The sequence below is a fragment of the Balaenoptera ricei genome, chromosome 9 (assembly GCF_028023285.1).
Source record: "Balaenoptera ricei isolate mBalRic1 chromosome 9, mBalRic1.hap2, whole genome shotgun sequence".
NCBI classification, from domain to species: Eukaryota; Metazoa; Chordata; class Mammalia; order Artiodactyla; family Balaenopteridae; genus Balaenoptera; species Balaenoptera ricei.
In genome coordinates, this window is record NC_082647.1 from 5,507,770 (window position 1) to 5,520,392 (window position 12,623).

The 12,623-nt window shown below is 41.8% G+C and overlaps 1 protein-coding gene across 1 annotated transcript in view; it reads right to left on the reverse strand.

Annotated features, from left to right (window-relative positions):
• Positions 1-12,623, reverse strand: part of GALNTL5 (polypeptide N-acetylgalactosaminyltransferase like 5) — an 82,815-nt gene that overhangs the window by 33,397 nt on the left and 36,795 nt on the right. The window contains 1 exon segment of the mRNA XM_059932573.1: positions 297-546. Coding sequence (XP_059788556.1) covers positions 297-546 — 250 coding nt within the window.

The following is a 12,623-nucleotide window of genomic DNA, read 5'->3' on the forward strand; positions in this document are numbered from 1 at the left end:
ATAAACATGCAACTTGTTCCTGAGAACCAAGTCCACATTTTAAAGCTGGACCTCTGAAATCAGAGGGATACTAACCATGGTGGTATTCCGAACTGGGGTGAGATGCTCATTTCCAGTGAGCGAAAGGTAAAGAAACAAAACCTACCACATTCTATTATTACAGACTTTTAGAAACAAGATAAATAATAAAATACTTCTCTTCATTAAGCTCATGAAATCAAAGTCATAATCTCTGAAAGCTTCCCCCTGCTCCCAATACCTATATGCTATTTTTCCATTACCAGAAGAAATCTCACCGGATAGGTCTAGTGGGTCCTTCTGGTCCATCCATCTCATAAGAGAAAACATGATCCCATTTAAATTGCAGATACCAGTTGAAAGCTCCCCTGACAACAGGAGAGGGCTGGTATTCCAGGGTCACATAATCAATGACATCTATCAGTGGACACACCACCATTCGGGGGTCCTTGGCAATGGCATTCAGCAAGGGCTCCAGCCATACTTTATTCACTTCGCAGTGACTATCCAGGAACACCAGAACGTCCCCTGGGGAGGCAAGAACAGGCGAGTGTTAGTGCATGTGTAGGAAACACCTGACAACCCAAACCAAGGCAACAAGCATTTGTCCAGCATTTACTATGTGTTTGGCTATTAAGGTGCTTTCAGCTTCACTGGCAGGAGACAAGAAACACATATTTTATATTGTATCACAAATGCAGGACATCATGTGCCACAAATATTCAGAAGAAGCTGGTGAACTGTGGGTTAGACAGTAGTCTGGGGAAGATTCTAAAGAAGCAGATGGAACTGAGCTGACCTTCAATGTTAAAATATCATTTTATCTCAGCCTTGATTGATCAACTCAATGTAGCAAATGTTTACTGCAAGGAAACCTTCCTTGGTATTTAGTTTGGTCCTTGGGATGCAAAGATGCATAATTATTTTGCCTCTTGAATTCAAGCTTTAATGAGGGTCTATTCTGCTTTGAGAACATGGGAAAACCTGGCATGGCCAAAATAAAGAATATGTGTGTTAAAATATATTAGGTGGTCTCAAATTGGAAGGGACCTCAAAACTCAGGTGCAGAGGTTAGACTTTTTCTTGTAGCCAACATAAAATCATAGGAAGGTATGAAAACATCCTATGTTTAGATCAGAAGACTTAGTATTATTAAAATGTTTATAATCTCCTAAATCAATCTACAGATGCAATTCAACCCTTATCAAAATCCCACCGGCTCTTTTTACAGAAATTGATCCTAAAATTCATATGGAAAGGCAAGGGATCCAAATTAGCTAAAACAATCTTGATAAAGAAGAACGAAGTTGAAGGATTTCCTGCTGTCAAAACTTACTAAAAGGCTACAATAATCAAAACAATATAATATTGGCATAAGATACTTATAGACCAAAGGTATAGAATTAAGGGTGCAGAAATAAACGAAGCATCTATTGTCAATTGATTTCAGAAAAGGGTACCAAGACAACTTAATTGGGAAAGAATCATTTTTTTCAATAAATATCCTGAGACAACTGGATATCTGCATGAAAAGAATGAAGTTGGACCCCCTAACTCATACCAAACACAAATATTAAGTCAAATGGATAACAGACCTAAAAAGGTAAGAGCTAAAACTATAAAACTCTTAGAAGAAAACAGGCATACATTTTATAACCCTTGAGTTAGGTAATGGTTTCTTAGGTATGACACCAAAAATACAAGCAACAGAAGAAAAAAAAAAAAAAAAACAGGTAAATTGGACTTCATCAAAACTAAAACCTTTTGTGGTTAAATAGATACCATGAAGAAAGTTAAAAAAAAAATCCACAAAATGGGAGAAATTATTTACAAATCATATATTGGATAAAGGACTTGTATCCAGAATATACAAAGAACTCTTAAAACTCAGTAATAAAAGACAACTTAATGAAAAAATGGGTAAAGGCTTTGAATAGACATTTCTCTAAAGAAGATATACAAATAGCCCATAATCATGGGAAAAGGTGCTCAACCTCTTCTGTCATTAGGGAAATGCTAATCAAAATCACAATGAGATATCACTTCATATCCACTAGGGTAGCTATAATCAATAAGACAGACAATGGCAAGTGTTGGTGAGATTGTGGAGAAATTGGAACCCTGTGCATTGCTGATGGGAGTATAAAATGTTGCAGCCACTTTCAAAAATTATTTGGCGATGCCTCAAAAGTTAAACACAGAGTTACCATACACCCCAACAATTCTACTCCCGGGTATACATATACACAAGAGAAATGAAACTTAGGTTCACACAAAATCTTGTACGTTAATGTTCACAGCAGCATTACTCCTAATAGTAAAAATGTGCGGGCTTCCCTGGTGGTGCAGTGGTTGAGAATCTGCCTGCCAATGCAGGGGACACGGGTTCAAGCCCTGGTCTGGGAAGATCCCACATGCCGCGGAGCAACTGGGCCCGTGAGCCACAACTGCTGAGCCTGTGCGTCTGGAGCCTGTGCTCCGCAACAAGAGAGGCCGCGATAGTGAGAGGCCCGCGCACCGCGATGAAGAGTGGCCCCCACTCGCCGCAATTAGAGAAAGCCCTCGCACAGAAACGAAGACCCAACACAGCCAAAAATAAATAAATTAATTAATTAAAAAAAAAAAAAAGTGCTAGCAACTCAAAGGTTCACCAGCGGACGAATGGCTAAACAAAATGCGGTATATCCACACAATGGAATATTATTTGGCGATAAAACGGAATGAAGTACTGACACATAGTACAACATGAATGAACCTGGAAAACATTGTTGAGTGAAAGGAGCCAGTCACAAGAGACCACATATTGCATAACTCCATTCAATGAAATTTCCAGAATAGGTAAATCTATATAAAAAGAAAATAGATTAGTGGTTATTTAGGGTTTGGTGGTGGGGTGGGGAGAATAAGATGGCAGGGAATGGTGAGTGACTCATAACAGGTATGGGGTTTCTTTTGTGAAGTGAAATTCATACTTTATGGCAAGACAAGAAAAATATAAACATAAAAATTCTTCTCTGCCCTTTGGCCTCCTCTCTCCCCACACTGTGCATTGTGTACCTGCACTAGGCATCGATCAAACCTCTCCCATCAGCAGAAATACCTGCTCAACCATAAAGAGCAACATTCTCCCAGCATCAAGACAACTCCTTAAAAGATAACATTCCTCCTTGATCTTGTAAGGGGTCACATGACCCACCAGGATGCCACTTAGATCTGGTTATGTAAACTGTAAATAACATGTCATTTGATATACAGCACTCTGTCTCAAAAAAAACTTATATAACTGTGCCTTGACTTCTAAATGGCAGAACAGTTCTCAGAGCTTTCTAAAATGCTCTTCCTGGGTTATAATCCCCAAATTTGGCTTGAATAAAATTTTCCAATTCTTAGATTGACTGATTAATTTTTCATTGACATTTTGTACTAGGAAAAAATGTTCTAAAACTAGGTTGTGGTGATGGTTACATAACCCTGTGAATATATTTAAAAACATTGCATTGTACACTTTCAGTGGGTGAATTGTGTGGTATGTGAATTTTATCTCAATAAAACTGTCAGAATCATTAGGAAACAAAGAGTCATATTGGGAAGAAAGAGTACATCTTCCAAATCTTTCTATAGAATACAATGAGTATTCTTATAAACAATTCACAACAGAATTTTAAAATTTTTTAAATTTATGTATTTATGTACTTATTTTATTTTTGGCTGTGTTGGATCTTCATTACTGCATGCGGGCTTTCTCTAGGTGCAGCGAGCAGGGGCTACTCTTCGTTGCGGTGTGCGGGCTTCTCATTGCGGTGGCTTCTCTTGTTGTGGAGCACGGGCTCTAGGCGCATGGGTTTCAGTGGTTGTGGCACACGGACTCAGTAGTTGCGGCTCGTGGGCTCTGGAGCACAGGCTCAGCAGTGTGGCGCACGGGCTTAGTTGCTCCGCAGCATGTGGGATCTTCCCGGACCAGGGCTCGAACCCGGGTCCCCTGCATTGGCAGGTGGATTCTTAACCACTGTGCCACCAGAGAAGTCCCCAGAATTTTAAACCATTAATAATGACATAACCTTTATCCCTCAGCTCAGATCACGGGATTCTTATTCTTATCCATCCATCCAAGATCCTGTCCACATGTCAAACCTTGAATAAGCAGGACTCGGGAAAAGCAACTTAATTTTGCTCCTTTAAATCTATAGGGAGGGGCTTCCCTGGTGGTGCAGTGGTTGAGAATCCACCTGCCAATGCACGGGACAGGGGTTCAAGCCCCGGCCTGGGAAGATCCCACATGCCGTGGAGCACCTAAGCCAGTGTGCCACAACTACTGAGCCTGCGCTCTAGAGCCCACGAGCCACAACTATTGAAGCCCGCACGCCTAGAGCCTGCGCTCTGCAACAAGAGAAGCCACTGCAATGAGAAGCCCGTGCACCGCACCGAAGACCCAACTCAGCCATAAATAAATAAGTAAATAAATAAATAAATCTATAGGGATGACTGGTCCATTCCCTGCCATTGGTTACAAAACAGAGCAGGCCCCAAGACTTCTCTGCTCTCTTAGGTTAAGTGGAAGTCTTATTACACAGCTGAAGTTGAAAACAGTCTCAATTCAGCAATTAGAATTTCCAGGCCCCTGCTACAATCGAAACTTCCCTGCCTGCATGCAGAACCCACCCCCCAACCAGGTGGCCCTGTGGCAGGGTCACTTGCCTTTGCACTAACTCTTCTTAGCTCTTCCTTACTGGTCTCCTTCCCCAGCTTACCCTCTGTGGTTTCAGACCTTACTAAAGCCAAAGGAGGGTAAGAGACAAGTGAATGGGGCAGGGAAGTTCTTTCTCGGTGAGAGAGCAGGGTGCTCTCAGCTGACTCCTTCCATTACGGTGTGGCTGCACGGTGATTTTGAGGACCACCCCTCTTCCCAACCTTGGTAGTCTCTTATCTGCAGTTCCCATAAACCGGGCAAATGCATTCTATCCAGGTGGTCTAGACTCCCACCTCCGCAACTTAGGGTCCTGTGTTCTACCTCTAGCTTCTCCTCTGCTGAGATTTGTCCATCCTTCTAGATGGCCCCATTGGACGTGATCTAAGATGATCTTTATTGCTCTCTTACCCAAACATCCACTGCTTGAGCAAACTCTGCCATCAGAACAGATACTAACACTGAAGCAAATGTCCTTGGTTCCGTAGCTAGCCACAGCCCTTCTTCTGCCCTTTTGATTCTCAGGTGAGAAGCCAACATCAGTTCATTTCTCTTCACCCCCAATAGGTTTCTGGTTTTGTTGTATTGATGTCTGAGGATGTGCTGAGCCCCCAACACAGGAAATTCACATCAAGTTCCTCTGACCAGGATTTAGCAAGCAGCTTTCTCTAAAAATCACCTCTAATTCTAACGATCTCATTCAGTGTAGCTGAGTTTGCTTCTCAGATATCTATTTTGAAATTTCTTTACGGTACTGTGTCGGACAACTCACTTTGGAATATAACATCTGTTGTCTTCATGCCTTCAAAACTGAGCTAAAAAGAGCCCTATTTTTAAACATATACAGTTTGGTTTTTTTTACTGTTGGCAGCACACACACTGTTCAATTAACACTTTGCATTTTTCACTTAAAATAGCTTCTATAATATTACATAACACAAACATTTTAAAATCATGTCGGCTAATTTGATAGGTGAAAAATACCATCTGTTTCTCCAAAGAAGATATATAAATGGCCAACAAGCACATGAAAAGATGCTCGACATCATTGGTCATTAAGGAAATGCAAATTAAAAACACAGTGAGGTACCACTTCATATCTACCAGGATGGCTAGAATTAAAACAAAACAAAAAAAGACAGAAAATAACAAGTGTTGGTGAGGATGTGGAAAAATTGGAACTCTCATACGTTGCTGGTGGGAATGTAAATGGTCCAGCTGCTGCGGAAAACAGTTTGGCAGCTCCTCAAAAAGTTAAGAAGAATTACCATGTGACACAGAAATTCCACTCATAGGCACATAGTAAAAAGAATTCAAGGAGCTTCCCTGGTGGCGCAGTGGTTGAGAATCCGCCTGCCAATGCAGGGGACACGGGTTCGAGCCCTGGTCTGGGAGGATCCCACATGCCGCGGAGCAACTGGGCCCGTGAGGCACAACTACTGAGCCTGCGCGTCTGGAGCCTGTGCTCCGCAACAAGAGAGGCCGCGATAGTGAGAGGCCCGCGCACCGCGATGAAGAATGGCCCCCACTTGCCGCAACTGGAGAAAGCCCTCACACAGAAACGAAGACCCAACACAGCCATAAATTAATTAATTAATTAATTTAAAAAAAAAAAAAGGATTCAGGGACTTCCCTGGTGGCGCAGTGGTTGAGAATCCGCCTGCCAATACAGGGGACACAGGTTCAAGCCCTGGTCCGGGAAGATTCCCACATGCCGCGGAGCAACTAAACCCATGCACCACAACTACTGAGCCTGCAGCCTGCGTGCCTAGAGCCTGTGCACCGCAACAAGAGAAGCCACCACAATGAGAAGCCCACGCACCACAGTGAAAAGTAGCCCCCGTGGAAGCTTTGGAGCCACGGAGGAGAGCGCGGCCACAGGGGTGCGGAGGGCAAAGCGGAGAGATTCCTGCACAGAGGCTCGGTGCCGACCAGCACTCAGCAGCCCAAGAGGCTTGTCTGCTCACCCGCGGGGCGGGCGGAGGCTGGGAGCTGAGGCTCGGGCTTTGGTCGGATCGCAGGGAGAGGACTGGGGTTGGCGGCGTGAACACAGCCTGAAGGGGCTAGTGCGCCACGGCGAGCCGGGAGGGAGTCCGGGAAAAGGTCTGGAGCTGCCGAAGAGGCAAGAGACTGTTTCTTGCCTCTTTGTTTCCTGGTGCGCAAGGAGAGGGGATTCAGAGAGCCGCCTAAACGAGCTCCAGAGACGGGCGCGAGCGGCGGCGATCAGCGCGGACCCCAGAGATGGGCATGAGACGCTAAGGCTGCTGCTGCCGCCACCAAGAAGCCTGTGTGCGAGCACAGGTCACTCTCCACACCGCCCCTCCCGGGAGCCTGTGCAGCCCGCCACTGCCAGGGTCCCATGATCCGGGGACAACTTCCCCGGGAGAACGCACTGCGCACCTCAGGCTGGTGCAACGTCACGATGCCTCTGCCGCCGCAGGCTCACCCCGCCTCCTCCGTACCGCTCCCTCCCCCGGCCTAAGTGAGCCAGAGCCCCCAAATCAGCCGCTCCTTTAACCCCGTCCTGTCTGAGTGAAGAACAGACGCCCTCAGGCAACCTACATGCAGAGGCGGGGCCAAATCCAAAGCTGAACCCCGAGAGCTGTGCGAACAAAGAAGAGAAAGGGAAATTTCTCCCAGCAGCCTCAGGAGCAGCGGATTAAATCTCCACCATCAACCTGATGTACCTGCATCTGTGGAATACCTGAATAGACAACGAATCATCCCAAATTGAGGAGGTGGACTTCGGGAGCAATGATATATATATTTTTTTTCCTTTTTCTCTTTTTGTGAGTGTGTATGTGTGTGCTTCTGTGGGTGATTTTGTCTGTATAGCTTTGCTTTTACCATTTGTCCTAGGGTTCTGTCCGTCCATTGTTTTTTTTTAGTATAGTTTTCAGTGCTCGTTATCATTGGTGGATTTGTTTTTTGGTTTGGTTGTTCTCTTCTTTCTTTCTTTCTTTCTTTCTTTTAATTACTTAAAAATGTTTTTAATAATTATTTTTTGTTTTTTATTTTAATAACTTTTTTATTTTATATTTTATTTTATTTTATTTTATCTTCTTCTTTTTTTCTTTCTTTTCTTTCTCCCTTTTATTCTGAGCCGTGTTGAGGACAGGCTCTTGGTGCTCCAGCCAGGCATCAGGGCTGTGCCTCTGAGGTGGGAGAGCCAAGTTCAGGACACTGGTCCACAAGAGACCTCCCAGCTCCACGTAATATCAAATGGCGAAAACCTCCCAGAGATCTCCATCTCAATGCCAAGACCCAGCTCCACTCAACGACCAGCAAGCTACACTGCTGGACACCCTATGCCAAACAACCAGCAAGACAGGAACACAACCCCACCCATTAGCAGAGAGGCTGCCTAAAATCATAATAAGGTCACAGACACCCCAAAACACAAGATGGACACAGTCCTGCCCACGAGAAAGACAAGATCCAGCCTCATCCACCAGAACACAGGAACTAGTCCCCTCCACCAAGAAGCCTACACAACCCACTGAATCAACCTTAGTCACTGGGGGCAGACACCAAAAACAACAGGAACTACAAACCTGCAGGCTGCAAAAAGGAGACCCCAAACAGTAAGTTAAGCAAAATGAGAAGACAAAGAAACACACAACAGATGAAGGAGCAAGGTAAAAACCCACCAGACCTAACAAATGAAGAGGAAATAGGCAGTCTACCTGAAAAAGAATTCAGAATAATGATAGTAAAGATGATCCAAAATCTTGGAAATAGAACGGAGAAAATACAAGAAACGTTTAACAAGGACCTAGAAGAACTAAAGAACAAACAAACAATGATGAACAACACAATAAATGAAATTAAAAATTCTCTAGAAGGGATCAATAGCAGAATAACTGAGGCAGAAGAACGGATAAGTGACCTGGAAGATAAAATAGTGGAAATAACTACTGCAGAGCAGAATAAAAAAAGAATGAAAAGAATTGAGGACAGTCTCAGAGACCTCTGGGACAATATTAAATGCACCAACATTAGAATTATAGGGGTCCCAGAAGAAGAGGAATAAAAGAAAGGGACTGAGAAAATATTTGAAGAGATTATAGTTGAAAACTTCCCTAATATGAGTAAGAAAATTGTTAATCAAGTCCAGGAAGCACAGAGAGTCCCATACAGGATAAATCCAAGGAGAAACACGCCAAGACACATATTAATCAAACTATCAAAAATTAAATACAAAGAAAAAATATTAAAAGCAGCAAAGGAAAAACAACAAATAACATACAAGGGAATCCCCATAAGGTTAACAGCTGATCTTTCAGCAGAAACTCTGCAAGCCAGAAGGGAGTGGCAGGACATATTTAAAGTGATGAAAGGGGAAAACCTACAACCAAGATTACTCTATCCAGCAAGGATCTCATTTAGATTTGACGGAGAAATGAAAACCTTTACAGACAAGCAAAAGCTAAGAGAATTCCGCACAATGAAACCAGCTTTACAAGAAATGCTAAAGGAACTTCTCTAGGCAGGAAACACAAGAGAAGGAAAAGACCTACAATAATAAACCCAAAACAATTAAGAAAATGGTAATAGGAACATACATATTGATAATTACCTTAAATGTAAATGGATTAAATGCCCCAACCAAAAGACACAGACTGGCTGAATGGATACAAAAACAAGACCCATATATATGCTGTCTACAAGAGACCCACTTCAGACCTACAGACACATACAGACTGAAAGTGAGGGGATGGAAAAAGGTATTCCATGCAAATAGAAATCAAAAGAAAGCTGGAGTAGCAATTCTCATATCAGATAAAATAGACTTTAAAATAAACACTATTAAAAGAGACAAAGAAGGACACTACATAATGATCAAGGGATCAATCCAAGAAGAAGATATAACAATTGTAAATATTTATGAACCCAACATAGGAGCACCTCAATACATAAGGCAAATGCTAACAGCCATAAAAGGGGAAATCGACAGTAACACAATCATAGTAGGGGACTTTAACACCCCGCTTTCACCAATGGACAGATCATCCAAAATGAAAATAAATAAGGAGGGCTTCCCTGGTGGCACAGTGGTTGGGAGACCCCCTGCCAATGCAGGGGTCACAGGTTCAAGCCCTGGTCCGGGAAGATCCCACATGCCGCAGGGCAACTAAGCCCGGGTGCCACAACTATTGAGCCTGCGCTCTAGAGCCCACGAGCCACAACTACTGAGCCTGTGTGCCACAACTACCGAAGTGCGCACACCTAGAGCCCATGCGCCACAACAAGAGAACCCACTACAATGAGAAGCCCCACACCTCAACAAAGAGTAATCCCCGCTCACTGCAACTAGAGAAAGCCCATGCACAGCAACAAAGACCCAATGCAACCAAAAAAAATAATTAATTAATTAATTAGTTAAAAAAAAGAAAATAAATAAGGAAACACAAGCTTTAAATGATACATTAAACAAGATGGACTTAATTGATATTTATAGGACATTCCATCCAAAAACAACAGAATACACTTTCTTCTCAAGTGCTCATGGAACATTCTCCAGGATAGATCATATCTTGGGTCACAAGTCAAGCCTTGGTAAATTTAAGAAAATTGAAATTGTATCAAGCACCTTTTCTGACCACAACACTATGAGAGTAAATATCAATTACAGCAAAAAATTTGTGAAAAATACAAACACATGGAGGCTAAACAACACACTACTTAATAACCAAGAGATCACTGAAGAAATCAAAGAGGAAATCAAAAAATACCTAGAAACAAATGACAATGAAAACACAACGACCCAAAACCTATGGGATGCAGCAAAAGCAGTTCTAAGAGGGAAGTTTATAGCAATACAATTCTACCTTAAGAAACAAGAAACATCTCAAAGAAACAACCTAACCCTACACCTAAAGCAATTAGAGAGAGAAGAACAAAAAAAAACCCCAAAGTTAGCAGAAGGAAAGAAATCATAAAGATCAGATCAGAAATAAATGAAAAAGAAATGAAGGAAACGATAGCAGAGATCAATAAAACTAAAAGCTGGTTCTTTGAGAAGATAAACAAAATTGATAAGCCATTAGCCAGACTCATCAAGAAAAAAAGGGAGAAGACTCAAATCAATAGAATTAGAAATGAAAAAGGGGAAGTAACAACTGACACTGCAGAAATACAAAGGATCATGAGAGATTACTGCAAGCAACTCTATGCCAATAAAATGGACAACCTGGAAGAAATGGAGAAATTCTTAGAAATGCACAACCTTCTGAGATGGAACCTGGAAGAAATAGAAAATACGAACAGACCAATCACAAGCACTGAAGTCAAAACTGTGATTAAAAATCTTGCAACAAACAAAAGTCCAGGACCAGATGGCTTCACAGGCGAATTCTATCAAACATTTAGAGAAGAGCTAACACCTATCCTTCTCAAACTCTTCCAAAATATAGCAGAGGGAGGAACACTCCCAAGCTCATTCTATGAGGCCACCATTACCCAGATACCAAAACCAGACAAAAATGTCACAAAAAAAGAAAACTACAGACCAATATCACTGATGAACATAGATGCAAAAATCCTCAACAAAATACTAGCAAACAGAATCCAATAGCACATTAAAAGGATCATACACCATGGTCAAGTGGGGTTTATCCCAGGAATGCAAGGATTCTTCAACATATGCAAATCAATCAATGTGATACACCACATTAACAAATTGAAGGAGAAAAACCATATGATCATCTCAATAGATGCAGAGAAAGCTTTTGACAAAGTTCAACACCCATTTATGATAAAAACTGTCGAGAAAGTAGGCATAGAGGGAACTTACCTCAACATAATAAAGGCCATATACAACAAACCCAAAGCCAACATCGTCCTCAATGGTGAAAAACTGAAACCATTTCCACTAAGATCAGGAGCAAGACAAGGTTGCCCACTCTCACCACTATTATTCAATATAGTTTTGGAAGTTTTAGCAACAGCAATCATAGAAGAAAAAGAAATAAAAGGAATCCAAATCAGAAAAGAAGTAAAGCTGTCACTGTTTGCAGATGACATGATACTATACATAGAGAATCCTAAAGATGCTACCAGAAAACTACTAGAGCTAATCAATGAATTTGGTAAAGTAGCAGGATACAAAATTAATGCACAGAAATCTCTTGCATTCCTATACACTAATGACGAAAAATCTGAAAGTGAAATTAAGAAAACACTCCCATTTACCATTGCAACAAAAAGAATAAAATACCTAGGAATAAACCTACCTAAGGAGACAAAAGACCTGTATGCAGAAAATTGTAAGACACTGATGAAAGAAATTAAAGATGATACAAATAGATGGAGAGATATACCATGTTCTTGGATTGGAAGAATCAACATTGTGAAAATGACTATACTACCCAAAGCAATCTACAGATTCAATGCAATCCCTATCAAACTACCAATGGCATTTTTCACAGAACTAGAACAAAAAATTTCACAATTTGTATGGAAACACAAAAGACCCCAAAGAGCCAAAGCAATCTTGAGAAAGAAAAACGGAGCTGGAGGAACCAGGCTCCCAGACTTCAGACTATACTACAAAGTTACAGTAATCAAGACAGTATGGTACTGGCACAAAAACAGAAATATAGACCAATGGAACAGGATAGAAAGCCCAGAGATAAACCCACGCACATATGGTCACCTTATCTTTGATAAAGGAGGCAAGAATATACAATGGAGAAAAGACAGCCTCTTCAATAAGTGGTGCTGGGAAAATTGAACAGCTACATGTGAAAGAATGAAATTAGAACACTTCCTAACACCATACACAAAAATAAACTCAAAATGGATTAAAGACCTAAATGTAAGGCCAGACACTATCAAACTCTTAGAGGAAAACATAGGCAGAACACTATGACATAAATCACAGCAAGATCCTTTTTGACGCACCTCCTAGAGAAACGGA